Source organism: Neltuma alba, unplaced genomic scaffold (assembly GCF_004799145.2).
Source record: "Neltuma alba isolate B1F8T4 unplaced genomic scaffold, ASM479914v2 tig00006741_pilon, whole genome shotgun sequence".
NCBI lineage: Eukaryota > Viridiplantae > Streptophyta > Magnoliopsida > Fabales > Fabaceae > Neltuma > Neltuma alba.
Window position 1 is genome coordinate 151,589 of NW_021634568.1, and position 17,871 is coordinate 169,459.

At 36.0% G+C, this 17,871-nt stretch overlaps 4 protein-coding genes across 4 annotated transcripts; 1 reads left to right on the forward strand and 3 right to left on the reverse strand.

Annotated features, from left to right (window-relative positions):
• Positions 1-482: 482 nt before the first annotated feature.
• Positions 483-6,431, reverse strand: LOC114751039 (mRNA-decapping enzyme-like protein). The gene is made up of 8 exons (XM_028939702.1): positions 6,065-6,431; positions 5,713-5,753; positions 5,560-5,609; positions 3,496-3,637; positions 3,234-3,290; positions 2,646-2,763; positions 1,677-2,129; positions 483-901 (listed from the first exon to the last, which is right to left on the reverse strand). Exons 1-8 carry the CDS (start codon positions 6,221-6,223, stop codon positions 848-850), a joined length of 1,074 nt encoding a protein of 357 aa, XP_028795535.1. The 5' UTR covers positions 6,224-6,431; the 3' UTR covers positions 483-847.
• Positions 6,432-7,491: 1,060 nt separating this feature from the next.
• On the reverse strand, positions 7,492-8,407 carry LOC114751042 (casparian strip membrane protein 1-like). The gene is made up of 3 exons (XM_028939704.1): positions 8,141-8,407; positions 7,884-8,007; positions 7,492-7,776 (listed from the first exon to the last, which is right to left on the reverse strand). Exons 1-3 carry the CDS (start codon positions 8,386-8,388, stop codon positions 7,567-7,569), a joined length of 582 nt encoding a protein of 193 aa, XP_028795537.1. The 5' UTR covers positions 8,389-8,407; the 3' UTR covers positions 7,492-7,566.
• Positions 8,408-11,776: 3,369 nt separating this feature from the next.
• LOC114751018 (casparian strip membrane protein 1-like) lies at positions 11,777-12,730 on the reverse strand. The gene is made up of 3 exons (XM_028939675.1): positions 12,483-12,730; positions 12,266-12,389; positions 11,777-12,171 (listed from the first exon to the last, which is right to left on the reverse strand). The coding sequence occupies exons 1-3, from the start codon at positions 12,728-12,730 to the stop codon at positions 11,956-11,958; spliced, it is 588 nt and encodes a 195-aa protein (XP_028795508.1). The 3' UTR covers positions 11,777-11,955.
• Positions 12,731-15,064: 2,334 nt separating this feature from the next.
• LOC114751044 (peptidyl-prolyl cis-trans isomerase CYP18-2) lies at positions 15,065-17,761 on the forward strand. Its single transcript, XM_028939707.1, is given in 8 exon segments — positions 15,065-15,183; positions 15,372-15,467; positions 15,546-15,607; positions 15,825-15,851; positions 15,853-15,893; positions 15,896-15,958; positions 16,515-16,599; positions 17,358-17,761. Coding segments are annotated over 8 exon segments (492 nt in total). The 5' UTR covers positions 15,065-15,111; the 3' UTR covers positions 17,404-17,761.
• The last annotated feature ends 110 nt before the right edge of the window (positions 17,762-17,871 follow it).

Genomic DNA, 17,871 nt, shown 5'->3' on the forward strand with positions numbered 1-17,871 from the left:
ACATCTGTGTTGGCATACTTGCAAAACAGGCTTCCCTGCCTGCCTCTCTTGTGCGCGTGAATAATTTCTTTTTTTTTGGTGCAATCAAATACACTTCACCCAGCAATACACAAAGAACAAACAATGAGAACATTTTTTTTTTAAATTAACACTTATTTCTTGTACTTTAATTAAAGCCACATTGTTATTTTATGAATAATTTTCATATAAATTATATGTTTTATATAAATAGTTATCTCAGCAAAACCAACTAATCCATGCCATTGTTCCCCCCCCCCAAAGCACCGCAAAAAAAAAAAAAATTCCTGTGCCATTCTTCAAGACCTGTAGCTGAGCTGTCCGTACACAGCCGGTGTGCTCAGCACCTTTGAAAAAAACTGCATAAATTGCGATTTCCATGCATACAAAAACTAGCTTTCTCCTCTGCAGAAGAGAGCATTTACATAACTATGTAATCAGCCAATGACTTATAGAGAGATCGATTTGCTGAGAGGCTTAACTGTATAAAGAATTAAAGACAGCCTCAGTCAAAATGGCCGAGGAAGAGGTCGAGGTTAGACACCCAATCAATTTAACTCTAACGTCTGTGCCAAAAATACAAAATAAACGTAAAGGGCAAAACTGACGCAAAATCAAAACAATTATTGACACCATCCACACATTACGGGTATACCTTAGCAGTGATCAAACCTTAGGATAGACTTGTCACCAAGGAGGGGGGGGGGGGAAGAGCTTAGGATAGACGGAAAGCTATATGAAGTAACACCAAGAGATGAGCTCTTGTTAACTACTATCTACAGAACCAGGTCCATATGGAAAACTCTCGACTCCGACTTGAAACTACTCATCAATGTTGCGGCTTTAGCAATGTCTGAAACACCATGTCAACGAATTGATCATCCTGGCAAAGGAAATTTCATTAGAGGAGAACCAAAGTAATGACTCCTATGGCAGCGGCCTGAAATAAAAAGATAGCAAGCCTCCAACTTAACGAAAAAAAACATACATTCATTTCACTTTCTGTGGAAACAACAAAAAAAAAAAATAAATGATAACTATCCAATCTTTTACCATTTGAATGCTGTTAGGAAGAACATAGGGATCTATTTTATAATTGGAAAGTATAAACATGGACATGACTAAATAAAAAAATATAAATTTTAAAATTTCCATTCTTCTAAATTCTTTTGCCAATGAAATTGTGCCCAAAGCTAATCTTTTAAAAGGGTAAATGAATATTTAGGAAAAATTACAGCTAGGTCTCCTGAATTTCATTTAATATTAATGGGTCCTAAAGGATTTGATATTTACTAGTTTAACTAATAAATGACAAAATTGACTTAAAAATATGAAAATTTGACTTGTAAACAATAAACATTAAATTGTTAAATTTGACTAGTAATTGGTGGGATTTGACTTATAAATATGAAAGTTATTAAATCCCTTAGAACCTATTAGTAATAAAAGAAATTCATGAGACGTATCTGTAATTAATTTTCTTACCAAGGACCTATGGTGATTTTTCCTAAATTTTATAGCCTCGGGCTTGACATAAAAATCAGCTTGTCCTCTTATGGTTTCTTTTGTTACTATTCAACAAAAAAATCAGTCAACATATTGAAATATCTAATGAGAAAAACAAGGAATTTAAACAGATGATAAAACCATAAAATTACCTGAACAAGTGATAAAAGTGCATCACGCACTTTCTCCCTTCTGATAACAGGCTTGTTGGGGGTGGGGGTATTAGTTGGGTTAAGAGATGGAGGTGGACTTGGCGGTGGAAATGGTTGAAGCAACGGTGTGCCATGTTGGCGCGGCTGCGGCTGCGGCTGCGGCTGATTCAGGAAATTAAGAAAAGCTGCAGAAGGTGCAGATGGAGAGAGAGTGGACGCAAAAAATGCAGAGGGCTTCAAAAGATTGGCGTTTTGACTGCCCCTCTTGCTTGTATCAGAAGAGTCGTGCAGGAAGGCTGGCAGCAATGAAGCTGAGTGAGAAGCAGATGGTACATTCATAGACGGGGCAGCAGAAAATACACCACTGGGAGCAACAGAAGCAGCATTTCCAGAATGGTAGGACTGTCTTAAACTTTCCACATTTGAAATATAGTTACCAGTGACCTTATCTGTCTGCAAATATTAAATACATTACTTTTTGAGGTCACATAACTGGATACGGTTAAACTGCATAACATGAGCGCACAGAGCAGGCATAATAGCCAAACTTTATACCAGCAATTATTTAATCAACACTTACTGAATTAATCCACATCAAAAGCCTATATATTACTTGAAATTGCTACTGCGAAAGGTGCAAAGTGAAACCGGCAGCTATATCATAATCAGAATGCCTGGTTAATTGAATCTTTATCACAGTATCATGGAATAAATTATGTTTATGAACTATAAATAAACCTTATCTTTAAGAATGATAACTGATATTCTATCAAAAATAGTACTTCCTAGTAAACATCTTTTTCTGGGTTTAAGTATCACAGTATTGCAGGCTTCACATATAAAGTTTTTCTGCTACCAAAGCAAATTTTTCTAAGACACAATAAGAAAAGAAAACTTCAAATCAGCATCAAAGAAGAATTCATCCAAAGGCTGAGAAAATTATGCTGTACGTGCTACTAGATTGCATACATTGAGGTAGTCTACAAGTGCAGGATCTTCAAGTGCACCGATTGTAGAAGGGGTGGCTGAAGAGGACTTCAGATGCTTTTCTGCTGTAATTGCTACCGGTTCAAGTTCCTCAAATTCACTACAGCGTGTACCAAAACATGATGTATTAGCTACACATGATACCACTGCAGTTACATGTGATTGCAACAGTTTAAACTTTAATACGGTAAAACATTAGTTCAGTTACTGTCAGTCTCTACAGAATGACATTTCTTTTAAAACTACAGGGATTCAACCACAAACTTTTCAACAATAAGAACCAACTAAAATATTATGAATTTGAATTTCAAATGTTCGTTCACTCTCCAAAAGGACATACAAACCAGTGCAACTACACACATATATTAGCTGCTTGACATGCACTAAGGAATAACTTGATTATTTTTTTATATTTTAATTTTAAATAAAAAAATCAAATTAAAACAATTTTTTAAATCAAAAAAGTTTGGGAGGCTAAATAGACTCCCATTCTCTTCCATATATAAGAATTTCTCTTACATGGTAACAGAAACTTCATAAGATCCCATAAGCCTTTCAAAAAATCCGTACCTTTTGCTATAAGGCAATTTTGTCTTTGGAGCTACCTTTAAGTGTGCATCAAGTATCCTGTTAAAGTTAAACAATTGTATGCCATTAGTGGGGGGGGAAAAAATTTATGAGCCATTAAGTATACAGAAACTCAGATACATGATACATTAATAAGGGGGGAAAAAGAAAGTAGGCAATCCATGAGCATCTATTAACTAAAAGTTCGAGCAAAATATACAGGGAAAAAACAACATAGAAGACTTGACTGAGAACATCACGTTACCCATTAAAGAGACTTGCGACTTCTTCACTTTCATCTGAATTGTAAAACCATATACCATTAACTTCTTGGGCAGCATTCCTATATAATAAGTATGGCTTTTTCAGTTCATACTCAAAATCCAATAGATTTTCCACTAGATTATCTGTCAGAACAAAGTTTGGATAGAAAACGTGATTCAGTAGAAACAGATAATAAAGACATAAGATTAAATGCATGCAGACCAGAGTAACATCTACTTCTCCATACTTAATAAGTAAAACTATTGTTAATAAGACGATGATGAAATCGTCAAAAGGGGCATAAGATCCGGCAACAATAAATCCCAAACAAAACTAACCATAAAAGCTTATCCCAATCTTAAATCCAATATGGCAGGATAGGATTCAGAGTTGGTACCAGAAATTATTTCTTAAGGGTATATTTTTAAAGAAGTTAATGCATGCCCTCATCGATTATCATTATCTGGAATTCAAAATGGAGATAACTAGCAACACATAAAAGTTGCAGAGCAATCAAATGGAATATATTCATCACACCCGACAGAATTGCACAGCAAATAGAATTACAAGGTTATAGTGTTCTACAGCAATGAGAGTAGCACTTGTCAACAATACATGGTGATCCATGGTAAGTGACAGTCATTTGATGCCTGGTATCCAAAAGGAGGCAATCGATAATCACTGGTGATTGGTGCTAGTTTAAAAGAGAAAGGAGAGCACAATAGGATGATGCTTAGTGGCATAGGATGATGATGCCTATAAGCAGGGGCAAAAACAACCCAAGCTCTTTTTGAGCTACTTGGTTCGGCATGTACAAAAAACAAGTTCGAGTATAACGTGAATGTGCTTAAATATTAAATGAACAAGTCCATCTTGGTAATTCCGATGCTTGGGTCATTATCATTGCACAGCCTATTCAGTACATCTCTATAATCTATATATAATATAAAAATTCTCAATTAAGCTGCTCATTTTTCAAACTCCATGAAATGCACAAGACCTACATTTGTTAGAGATAATTACAATAAATGTGAATCATTGAATAATTACATACATTTTTTTAACTTTTTCATACATAGTTAATGAAAACTTCGCAAAGTTTTTCAATTACGATTTAATTTATATATGTATGTAAAATATGTATTATATTTGGGATACTATTCACAAGCTACTGGAGCTAGGCTTGTCTAGCATGACCACACATTTCAACTCAAATAAAACTAGAGGTTGTATAAAAGGTTTAATGACTGCCCCACATACAAGATGGCTTTTGCTTGGCAAGCCATTTGAAACAATCTCATGGTGAAAGGAAGAAACCATTCACCCATTTTTATAGCAAGTACTGGCCACTAAACATAAATCATTCTTCCAATCAACCAATACCAGGGATAAGCTCAATTTGATATTTCATACTTCCTCCATCTCATATTAATTGTCACAAAAACAATTTTTACAGACACCAAGCAAATCATTAAATAACATTATATTTTAAAAAAATTAATCTACTAAAATGCCCTTAGTCTTCTTTAAATAAATACTACTCCTAATTTAATGCCTTCTTGGACTCTAAAATTAATAAGAGGCAATACATGAAATAAAAAATTTAATGATTCCTGAAATCTAAAATTGACAAGTTTTATGAAACATGAAAAACAAAATTTTTGTGACAAATAATATGTCGAGTATTGAACACGGAACAGCCAAAAAAAAAAAATACACAGAGAGAGAGAGAGAGAGAAGGATATTGAGGAACTACATTTCGCCAAGTTCACCGTTAAAAATAGCTTTGTCAAAGGCTCCTGGAAATTAATTACTAGAAAACATGTCTACGATTAATACTCCACTTCTCCAGCTCCACATTAATAATAACTGCTCCCACACTACTCATCAATTGGAAAATAAAACACGTAAACTTAATAAAATTATGAAACATGGTGAGATAATGCCACAAGCATCAGTAATAAATGACACTAATTTTCCGAGTAAATAAACATATCAAGCCCAAAATCAAAGAATTGCAATTAGCTTCAGTACATATAAAAATCAATCAAATATAATAGTAAACCTGCATTGCGGCGGTTCATTACGATGAATTGAAATTGAGGTTCTGTATTCCTGAACAAGAGATAGCAAAAACGAAGGTGATCCAAGCCTACATGAATTCAATCGACAGCATTTACAGAATAAATAAAGACAGGTAAGAGCCAGTGTTTATCACCTCTTCACGACAAAGAGAGATCCTTCAACATCCTTACGACTCTATAACCACCCACAATTTCAAACATTAGATAAAAGTTTGATGTGAAGGCTTCAAAATACTATTGGATCCGGGAGGAGAAACAAAAACAAAAAGAAAAAATTGGAATAATAAATAAAAAAATATAACCGCGCAAGTTGAAAATGTTTTTTTCCTTTCGTTTGGAAAAAAAAAAAAAAAACTGGAATGAGTTTCATGCGCGTATTACATTACAGGGTTATAAGCCGAACAAAAACGGAGGAAGAGTGAGACTGTGAACTAAAATAGTTCCATGGCACCAAAGGGAAAAGCTGAATTAAAACGAAGAACGAACCCATTGATTGCTTTCGATGTTGAACGAGTAGAAAGAAACATGAGAGGCAGTAAACAAAATCTCTTCGATGCATGGATCTCTCCTCTGGAGAACAGTGAGATTGAGCATCTTCGTGCTCTGCTGATCAAGATTCGGCGTCAATTTCTTGGTTTGAGACATTTTCGTTCGATGATGCAAAAACCCTGAAACCTTGCCACTGCGAAAGACAACGATAGGGCAGCGAACGCAGAAGTGAAAGAAGAGGAGTGGAGACTTGGACTTGAGAAGAAAGAGGCCCCAACCGTCTTAATAGCAAACAGAGTCGCACTCGCCCCCTTCCGATTTTCGGTCTTTCCCCTAATCTACAACGAAACTGTTCCGACCCAAAACGCAAAAGTGAAAAACCGAAGACCGGGACACTTATTATTTCCAGAAACTAAAAAGGCGGGCGTCTAAAGTGATCCTTGTACGGTTCGGCCTATTATAAATTTTGTATTTTATTATTAACCCAGAATCTTCCATGCCTACGTTAATCCATGATGCCCGATATTATATATGCATTGAACTTTAATTATGTCACCAAACCGAAAGAATATAGAATTTAATACGAGTTAAATATTTCAAATTATAATGCTATTCATAACCTAGATACATCAAAAATAGTAAAATTAGATTTTACCGAACCCATGCACGTGAGAATAAATTTTTTTCCAATTTTATCGAAGGAACACAGGAATAAAATATTTTGACCATACCCTCAAAATTAAGAGTATTATTAATTGTGTAATTCCCCGACTAAATATTTATCTTTTGTGGGCCAAACCAGGTACCTCTTCTACTCTTGAAATTTGGGGCTTATTTAGAGCTTCTTAGCGTAAATACTTTTGCGTAAGTTATGATAAAACTCTTGTCATATACTTAGACTTATTTGGAATCGTGATAAGAAATTTTAAAAACAACTTTTCAATTATAATTTAAAGAGTATGAATTGATTATGTGATGTGAGTTTTGTTTTGACTTATATAAATATGCTTATAAATACCTGAGCTAAACAGATATAAATAAACATTTAGGTCGGCCATCTTTTATTATATTGTTTTGATAGTACTATGGATTCGAGACTATCTTGCTGCGTTTTTGGCACCGAAACAGCAACAATAACACATCTAACTTAAGTTTTTGTTGGATTATTGTTGCGTATTAAAGCAAAACTATTGATTGACATGGCTAGCCGATGTAAAATAAAGGGGCCGGAGAAGTAATATATGAAGAGAGACAAGACATTGACTTGACGATCAAAGTCGCCGACCATCGACTAAAGAAAACGCAGTGACATTTAATTTGTTTCACCAAAAGCAAAAAAGAAAACGTTTAATCTGGACATCAACCCACATACGACACAATCAATATAATTGACTGGAGATTCAGAGAAATGTAGCACATCTTTTCAAGAAGATACAAGTCAAGCTCTGTGAATATATATAATAATCTCATAGCTATATGAGCACATGTGTAGGTGTGTGTTATTGGAGAGCCAAAGCAGAGACGATAACCAACACCACAAAGAAAACCACGGCAACGAAGGACGACACAACTGCTCCACTGGTAGCCTGGCAAAAATCTGTGAACTGACTGCAGATGGCAAGCCAATTGGAGTCATCGTTCCCATTGTGTGCCAAGTATACTATGGCGGCCGATGCAGCCCCACCGGCAGCTGCCAGCGTCAGAAACACCTGCACACACACACATATATAAATCACAATTATCCATATATCACAAGTACATCTTGAATATTAATTATATATATATATATATAGAGAGAGAGAGAGAGGCTAATTACGGTGTCAAGGACAATGAGGAGAAGCCTTGCTCCCACAGCATGGGGACGAATGATGGTTACTACGGAGAAAGGTAGAGAGAGAACTAGGTAGCCTCCTGCAAATGCCATTGCAACGACGAAAAACCTGCATTATTCCAGAAATGGATTAATTAGTTAGAGTAAAATATTGTGATAATTGACTCCAGAATTAAGAAAGGAAAATGTGGAATCCGGGGATGATGACGACGATGATGATGTATGTATATATGTCATATTACTGGAAAGTAGGGAAGTCGTCGTAGCCGGCTTCAAACTGGAGGAACTGAGTGAAGAAAGGAAGAATCTGATCAGCAGTTGCCATGGCGGCCGCAGCACCCAAGGCAGAAGCTATGCCTCCCAACCTCAGAACAAAGTCCATTATGGCCATCCCCTTCTTCCATCCTCCCTGATCACGTGGAGCTACAAGCATGGGCGCTTTTGCTTTGCCTGCGTCGCTTTTCTCTGAGATTTCGATTGTGGTCGACATTGTTTGGCTCTGAACTATGAAAGCAGAGACGGTGATCCTCTTACAAGAGTTAACGTATATATGTGTGGAGATTAATGCCTGGGATGAAAATGGCTTCGCGGCTGGATCTTATATATAGAGAGACTGAGAGAGCATGCATGGTCTCAGAGAAGTCAGCTTATATATTTTAATGAGGCTGAGGAGAGTTGTTGTCAAATTCAAACCGTTTCCACTATGACCATGAGGTCACCTTCCATGCATGGCAAGGCAAGTAGAGAGGTCAGAAAATGATAAAAAATATTTAAAGCTAATATGAACCTAATTCTACTTAATCAGCCCTTTCTTTTGCAATTTATTTCATCTTATTCTTGGCATGAATATTGTTTCTTTTAATTAAGTCAATGCTTTTCATGCTTGCTGAGATTATTTAATCAATCAACACGTACGACGCTTGAATTTAATGCAAGATTATCTTTTGAGAAACAAAACAAATTGAAAATTCACCAGCATTGACCATGTACCAACCATCCAACTCCATTCTTTTATCAAACATATGTTGCCTGCATAGATAGTTTTTTAATGCGTCGCATTCCGATTTGTAAAATAACACGGCTATTAACGAAGATTTATAGGCATAACCAATCTTAAGTCGAAATAAATGGTAAAGACCTTCTTCATATCTAAACAAGTGGCTCCAACCCATGAATATGTAGAAATTTAGTGGGGTGGGAAAATCTTTGCTATCAGTCAGACCTGCTTCTCATGCGAAAATAGTACACTCCCTCCAGTTTTTTAAATATAGCAGCTAGTTAAAATTTTTATTTTGATTTAAATTTAAAGTTTCAATTCACTTCTATCTCTTAAATTTATGATTTTTTTTTCAACTGCAAATGATTAAATAGGATATTTTAAGAAAATTAATGTACATTTTTAACAATTTACTAACTTAATTAATTTTCTTAATATTTACAAATTACTTATATAACTTTTATATTAAGGGCCAAAGTAGGGGAGCGTATATAATTTCAAGTTTAGGAAATTTTTTAAAAAAACTGAAAATAAAAAACCTATACATGAGTTTTTAAAAAGGACAAAAGTACGTGACTATTAATTTAAGAAGATCGATATCTGGATCTTTACCACCATTTTTGCGGTATAAGATTTTCGACGTGGCACTTATGAAGTCCAAAATATTCGTTTATTAAGACATTATATGATTCATTCATTCCGAATATAATCAAAACAAATAAAACTTTTGAACAATTCAATATGCCGTGCGTTTCTATATAAACATGTACACACACACACACGCTATACGCCCATGGTGAAGTGAAGGCAATATACTCACATGCACTTAGTTCCAATAATTGTAACATCAAAATATTACTGCTTTTAATTCTTAATATAAGAGCTAGTTGATTAATTTGAATAGATTAAGAAAACTAGTTAAGCTAGTTATTTGTGATAAATATGTATTGTCTTTTCTAAAATATCTTTATTAACCAAATATAGGGGTGTTCACGAGACGGGACCGGACTGAGACAGTCCCGGTCCCGTCCCAGTGAACAGTAACGGGACGGGACAGGGACGTCCCGTTCCTATTTTTTTCCCCCTTCAATGGATCTTTTTTGTTGGGCCTGCCAGTCTTTCCTCTTTTGTTTTTTGGGGGCAAGGCATTTCTCTATGTTATTTGGGCCTTTTTATTACTTCTAAACAAAAACTCTTCTGGTTTGTGAGTAATAACAATTTTAATCAAAGATTGTCTATAAAATAAAAAGCAACGTCAAAACTAATAACGCAGGCCATTAAACTAAGCAGTCAGTTTGAGAATTAGAAGAACAAATCGAATACACATGCTATTGACATCTTTTTTAAATGCCTTGCTATAATACTCATATCAAGGGAAATGATCACTTCACAATATATTGGAAATACTAGTGTGCATCTATTTAATCTTGCGCATCTGAGGAAAATAAGTAAACTGTAACTATGAAAAAAATCCTGGAGGGACGGTGCCATTCTTTTTTTCGCCCTGAAACACGGAGTCTCTAATCCAAAGCTGAAACCCACCCTACGATAGCATTAATATTGTCATCACAGTGGGAAGAGACACGATGAGAATTTTATAAATCACGGTGATGCACCAGTCAACTCGAGGAATTGCATGCAATCACATACGGGTATCTCAAATACAATAAAATTAGAAGTAGGATTAGCATGGGAGTATTATACTTTTCGATATTTAGGAGATTGCAAAGCACCCTTACCTCAGTGATTAGGTAGGGAAAGAGATTCAAAGCTATAATCGTAAGCAGATTCAAAGAACTGAAGCCGTGAGGCCGCAGGAGAGAGTCATCGGCATCAGAGCGCTGGCCCAAGAAAAAATCCCCGAGATCCGAGAGGGCACGACTAGCGATCTATGGACTGGTTGCCACACGCGAGAGGCTGAGGGAGATCTGCAGGAGACGGTTTCAGGCACTGGCTCACGTCACGGGGAAGGAACGACCTGAGGAAGTGATCTGAAGGCGGGCCAAGGTGAAGCTCAGGGGAGGCGCCGAGCGGAGGTCACGTTTTCGGGGAAGGAAAGAATGACGAAGTGATGACTCTAAAGACAGGGGAGGCGCTGAATTGGTAGTATAATGGTATTAGACTAAAAGAAATAATTAGGGCAAATCGGAAGGGAGGTCTTATATTTGCAAAAAAAAAAATTAATTATATAGTATATACCTCGGGACAGGACATGGATGGGACAACCCCGTCCCATGTCCCGTCCCATCCCAAAGTTATCAGGACCGAGACGGATATATCGGGACGGGACAATTTGGACACCCCTAACCAAATGTATTGGTTAAAACTACCATTATTACAGGGATTAACTTTAGAAAAAATAAATACATATGAGAAATAAAATGAATTAGAGTCTTATATTTAGGATCAAAATAAAAGTCAAACAAGTTCTTATATTAAGAATCAAATGGAGTATATTGCAGCATTATGCGGAACTGATATAGTCATCTTGACTCTCCATCTAGTTAGGTATTGTATATTCGAGTAACAACGTGTTTAAAAATTTTTGGCTGTTTTTGTTATTTAGTTACGTGGATGTCTAGGCTTGTTTAATAAAAGATAAAATGTAGTGTAAGGGTTGTGTTGCGTCGTTCTCAAAAATGATGTTTTTAACTTTTGAAACAAAAAATTAAACCGGGATTAATTTTTCCCTTGTCATCTAATTTATAAGTTCTTCAACTTTCCTTCTTACCCATTATGGATAGATCGTTATGATCTATGGCAAGACAAAGGTGTAGATCGTATTATAGAGAAAGGTAAGAAGAGCAGTAGAAACGAAGTGAAAAGCACATTGTACATTATAAAAGCTATATGCGAGGAAGATTACAACAGCTTCCGGAATTAATCATGAAATGGACACTTGAGTGAAATATCACTTTTATATGCATGTACACAACTTGAGAACTTCATAACAAGAAGATAGATAAATGTGGCACAACATAACGATAGAATGCAAAGGTACCTAAGTACTTATAAATTAAAAAAGTTCACATATTTTGTCTCATATATTAATTAATTCTGCTAGTGGCTTCTCAGAGCCACGCCAGACAGGACGACCATCAAGAACATGGCAGCCACAGCAACAAAGGCTGACACCACAGCTGAACTGGAGGCCAAGCAGAATTCACCAAATTGGTTGCAGATGGCGAACCAGTTTGTGTCCTGATTGCCATTGTGTGCCAAGTATGCTATGCCCGCTGATGCAGAAGCACTTGAAGCAGCCAGCGTCAGAAAAAACTGCAAGTGATTGTTACAACATAAATATTTATTAGGAAAAATATTAACGATCACTGTGTGTAGCTACTGAATCCAAATAATTAGAGCGCTTTACGGTGTCTAAGATCAGAAGGAGAAGCCTTGCTCCAAGTGCATGGGGGCGTATAATGGTGACAATAGAGAAAGGTAGAGAGAGGACTAGGTATCCACCCACTATTGCCATGGAAATAAGGAAAAACCTGCATTGGGTTAAACGATCTAGGAGTCATAGTTCATTCCCTTGTGAATTTAGTTCTTGCCAAAGCCAGATTGAAAAGAAGAAAGTCACGTACGTGAAAGTAGGAAAACTATCGTAGCTGGCTTCAAACTGGAAGAACTGAGTGACGAAAGGGAGAGTCTGCTCGGCAGTTCCCATGGTGGCGGCGGCCCCAAGAGCAGCGGCGATGGCACCTAACCTGAGAATGAAGTCCATTATGGCCAACCCTTTCTTACTTCCTCCTGGTCTTGCGGCTGCATCAGCTGCAACTGCTTTTCCCTTCTCCACGTTGCTCGACTCTGGGACGTCCACGGCGGTTGACATTTTCTTTCTGCTTTGAAAATATCAGTAAATATAATGCTATGAGTTAGAAAGGAAGTCTGCGATGCAAAAGGGTGATCACTGGTTGAAGCTTATATAGATGGGAAAGGGCAGTATTTTGGATGAGTTTATTAATTAGTGGAATTAAGCCAAGGGGAGTTGTTGAGGAAAACCATTCTCACTTTATAGTTATTCCATCTTTTATTCAAAAGGCGATGGTATGGTTAGTCGCCATATGTCCAATTCTTTAGAGTCACTTTTGATATAGTAAAGCAAGTGGAGATCAAATAAAAATCATCACCAGCTGGTCAAACAGATATAATTGTACGAGTTAATAACATATTAATTAACCAAGTTTCCTTCTATTATTTCCGTCCTTTTTTGGGAAAAAAAAAACAGAACATAGTGGACGTTGTTGGGTGTGTTAATTCTTCCTAGTACTTTCAAATTATAAATTAGACTATATATGAAGAACTCGTGAGGGAAAAAAACCTTGTTAATTAATTAAGCTGTGCTGCTGTAAGCATATGTCCGTATAACAAATTCTCCTTTTTTTAGTCAGTCAACCAAACCACACGCATACGCAGCCTTCCTAATCCAATATTGCAAATATGAGACTTCGATCGGGTTGGCATCTCTGGCTAATGAAGATGCGCTGTTTTACATGTTAAGGAAAATTATTTAAACTTCCAAAAAGTGAGCAAGATGATTTTCTTGAGAACTTTGCACACTAACAATTAATTACCACGACTTAGTATTTCTGAAGTGCCAAGTGAATGAAATAATTAACCAATGTACAGTTGTAACACTAAAGTTAAAATACTACGCAAGTTTATCTAACTATCAAATTCTTACAAGATAAAAGGCACTACAGATCAGATTCACTGTTTGCTTTATGGTATCTCGGTTAGCTTAGATGAATTATATTATGTCTATTTTTTAATTAGTTCGAACTCTAGGCTATCCTGAATGAGTACCACACTTGGGGAAACACAGTGTCCTCCTCTATTGTTTCCGTTGTCCTCAAACGTTAGCTCAAATGACACGTTCCTTTGGCATATACTTCGTTTGGTCCTTAATATAAGACCCATTTAACTAATTTGATTAGATTAAGAAAGTTAGGTAAACTAGTTAATTATAAGAAAAGTGTCACATTTTTCTTAAAATACCATAATCATCTTTCTTAATATCCATTCTCCCTTTTCTACTTGATTATGGTTGAGAGAGTATCCATAGGGGTAATTTAGAAAAAATTAATAAATATGATAATGAGTCTTATATTTAGGATCAAAACCAACTCAACAATTAGATCTTATATTAAAGGACCGGAGGAGTATTAATATTAAGAGAACTAATATGCTTAGGTTTTAAAAGAAGGTTGCAGTTATATGCATAACTAGATAAGTAAATATATGATAAAAATGACAAAGTTATCGATTGTTTTGTTTAAGTTTACAGATTAAACAGAGCAATGAGATAAAACAACTGAAGAGTGAAATGGGAAGTAGTTCAGCATAAGACAGTATAATAAGTTAAATGTTTCCAGTCATATTGTATCATTCACAAGCAAAATGCATAAAGTGGCTTACCGCATAATATAAAAGATCAAACAAATTACACTAGTTAAAAGTCAGTTGATCTTGCTTCTTTTTTATTTATTTTTAATACAAAAAATCCCCACTACCACACACAATTTTTATCAAATTTAACCCTCACTAATTAATTCTGGCGAATGAAAGTGCTTAATTCAGGTAACAGACCTGATAGTTCAGCATAAGACAGTATAATAAGTTAAATGTTTCCAGTCATATTGTATCATTCACAAGCAAAATGCATAAAGTGGCTTACCGCATAATATAAAAGATCAAACAAATTACACTAGTTAAAAGTCAGTTGATCTTGCTTCTTTTTTAATTATTTTTAATACAAAAAATCCCCACTACCACACACACATTTTATCAAAATTTAACCCTCACTAATTAATTCTGGCGAATGAAAGTGCTTAATTCAGGTAACAGACCTGACATTGGATTTTTTTTTTTTCCAAACAAAAAAGCAACTCAACTCAAAAAGCGGTACACGGTAAATTGTAGACGTTTGCTAAACTACCGCTTTGATCCATGAACATCTCTGTGCGTGCGTGATATTTTGTTTCCCTTTTTGTTTTTGGGGGGGGGGGGGTTGCAAAACATGAATATTATGACCCCTCGACAAGAAGACGAAAGAAAGAAAAGAAAGACCCAGCCCAAAAGCCCAGGCGACTCATTGGGATAATGGGCCCAGCCCAACTGAAACCAGCAAAACCTCTCCTGCCGCTTAAAACAGCAAGCGACTCCCTTTCGCGTCAGGGATAAGCTCGCCGGAGGCTTCTCCGTCTCAGCAAAATGTGGGCAAGCGCAGAAGGTGGTGCTCCGGAGGTCACTCTAGAGACTTCCATGGGTCCTTTCACCGTTGAGGTACTTCCGTTATATTTTGCCCCTCCCGTATTTTGTTTCTGCTCATTTGCTCTGAAATCCTGACGAACAATTATGGATTCTGAAAATTGCTTCTTCCTGTTTATTATTTGTTTTTGAAAATGAAAGGCATTTTTTCCTTCAGCTAAAGTATTAACTCACCCGTTGTCATTATCTAATTTTGGGTTCAGCTGTACTACAAGCATGCCCCCAGAACCTGCAGAAACTTCATTGAACTCTCTCGCAGAGGCTATTACGATAACGTTAAGTTCCACAGAATCATCAAGGTATTTTTCTTTTCCTCGTTGTCCGTGGCTTTCGTTATTTAATATTAAATCTTATTATTTATTTCCACTGTTGAGTAGGACTTCATAGTGCAAGGCGGAGATCCCACTGGAACAGGAAGGGGAGGAGAGTCCATTTATGGGTACTTTTTTTTTTTTTTTTAAAGTTTTGGCTCCGTATTGCTTTTTGAATGTTGACTACTAGAGCTGCTGAATACTTCTTTGCTTGCTGTTTGAATTTGTCTTGCTTGGCCATTGCATGGTGGTACTGAGTGACTGAAGTATGGAACAATGAGTTAATTGTAAATTCATTTGGCCTGGGATATTTTATCATATTTCTCCTCTTACTATTTATGACAGTCCAAAATTTGAAGATGAGATAAGACAGAGTTGAAGCACACGGAGCTGGTATTTTATCCATGGCAAACGCTGGCCCAATACGAATGGTAGCCAGTTCTTCATTACTTTGGCGCCATGCCCTTAACTTATAAGGAGTTTATAGGAAGGATTGACATATAACTGGATCCGTTGACAAAGCTTGAAATTTATTGTCTATGGACTAGAGGAGAGGAAACTTTTACACAAATGTGAGCTTTCAGAAATCATAAATGTTACTCCTATCTGTCTTTGTCCTGACTGTCATAACTCAGTTTTAGTAATTTCTTGGATTATTTTATTGTCATTATATGATTGATGATTTCTTATTACTTGTTTTGCATCAGCACCAATGGAATGAATCAAAAAGATAGAACTAGTGCAGAACAGGCTATTGAAGTTTTGACTTCTTAATGTAATCGTTTCATTTATTCATTAAGATAGACACTAGACAATAGACTAGATATCTACCAACAGTTTTTATTTTTTTAATTTTATTTTTTTAATTATGAATTAGAGAGTCCACTCAAGCAAACTTTTAAATTAGATTTGGTGTTTATAATTGTTGACTGACACCATGACACGATTAGCTAGTTTCTCAATGATCTTATGAGTTACATCTTAAGCTTTCCGGAATTGTTAGCCACTCTGAACTATTGATTCTGGTCCATCCAGGTAAACACACCATATTTGGAAGAGTTTGTCGGGGGATGGAAATTATCAAGAGACTTGGCAGTGTGCAAACTGACAACAATGATAGGTATGAAAAATATCCTCCAGAATTTTGATCAAATTGTATGCACCACTCGTATATTGCATCTTGCCTTTAGTTTCATGTTCTGGTTATGACGCACCATATTTAGCAGGCCAAAAACACATCTTGAGGGTATGTTTAGTCAAATGTTCGGATATCTTGGGGAATGATGAGAGTTAAAGTTGTTTCATTTGATCTTGTCAATTAGTATAATTGCTAGCTCATGCATTGTTGCTTTTAGTTTTTATGCTTCTTGTGTGCATGCTTCCTCCTCCTCCTCCTCCTTTTCTTTCTTTCTCTCTTTTTTTTATTTTTATTTTATTTCCTGTTGGGGGGGGGGGGGGGTTCCGATTTCCGACCATCATCTTATGTCATGATTGAGTTTTCATGACAGAAAGTTATACAGAAAGCATTTTTACGTTTTAGTATACTTGCTTAACCATTGCATATGGTTTGGCTCAATAAAATTGTCATTATTGGTTTAAATTCTGATATTTCCGTTTCTTTTTGCCGTTATTGTTTAAATTATATGAGGTCTTAGTAACATGCTGAGGGACTGATTTCTTTCCGATCTTTCTAAAATCATATTTTGTGTTATGTGCCTTTGTCGTCACTTGATACGATCAAAGTCTAATTTCACTAATAATAGCAACCTCCAGCTTAGTCTTATTTTTTCAGTTTCTTTTTCTTCTATTTTTGCCCAAGTGGTCGTCTGTAAGAATTAATTTGATTATTTCTAATTTTCCAAATTGCACTGATACTAGGCCTATCCATGACGTGGAGATACTGAGGACGTCGGTCAAGGATTGACACGAGTTCCCTGTTACCCGAGAACTGCTGTTCCTGCAGTATTGTGTGGAAAACGGGGTTTGTTATGTTATCACCTTGCCGAAAGGGGAGGGACCTGGAGCTATCGACCGGAAATATAATTTTATCATGGTTAGGTAATAGTAGCTGGGGATCAACATGATGTATAAATTCTGGATAGGCACCGAGCCTGCTTCTCCTGCCTTGAAAATTAATTTCTTACAATGGAAGAAGAAATTCGCGTTTTGAAATTTTGAGAATCAGAGAAAATTTTGATCCATTGTATTATTAGTACTATCTAAAATGAACCGATATTGGAACTGGTTGATTTTTTTTTTTTTGGCTTTGAATATTGGAACTAGTCGATAAGATTTAACGCTTTTGACAAAAGTGACCTCTGCAGATCTCTGATCTTTCCGACTTTTCTGTCAATCTGCATGGTCTTCTTTTTCTTTTTTTTTTTGTGTCAAC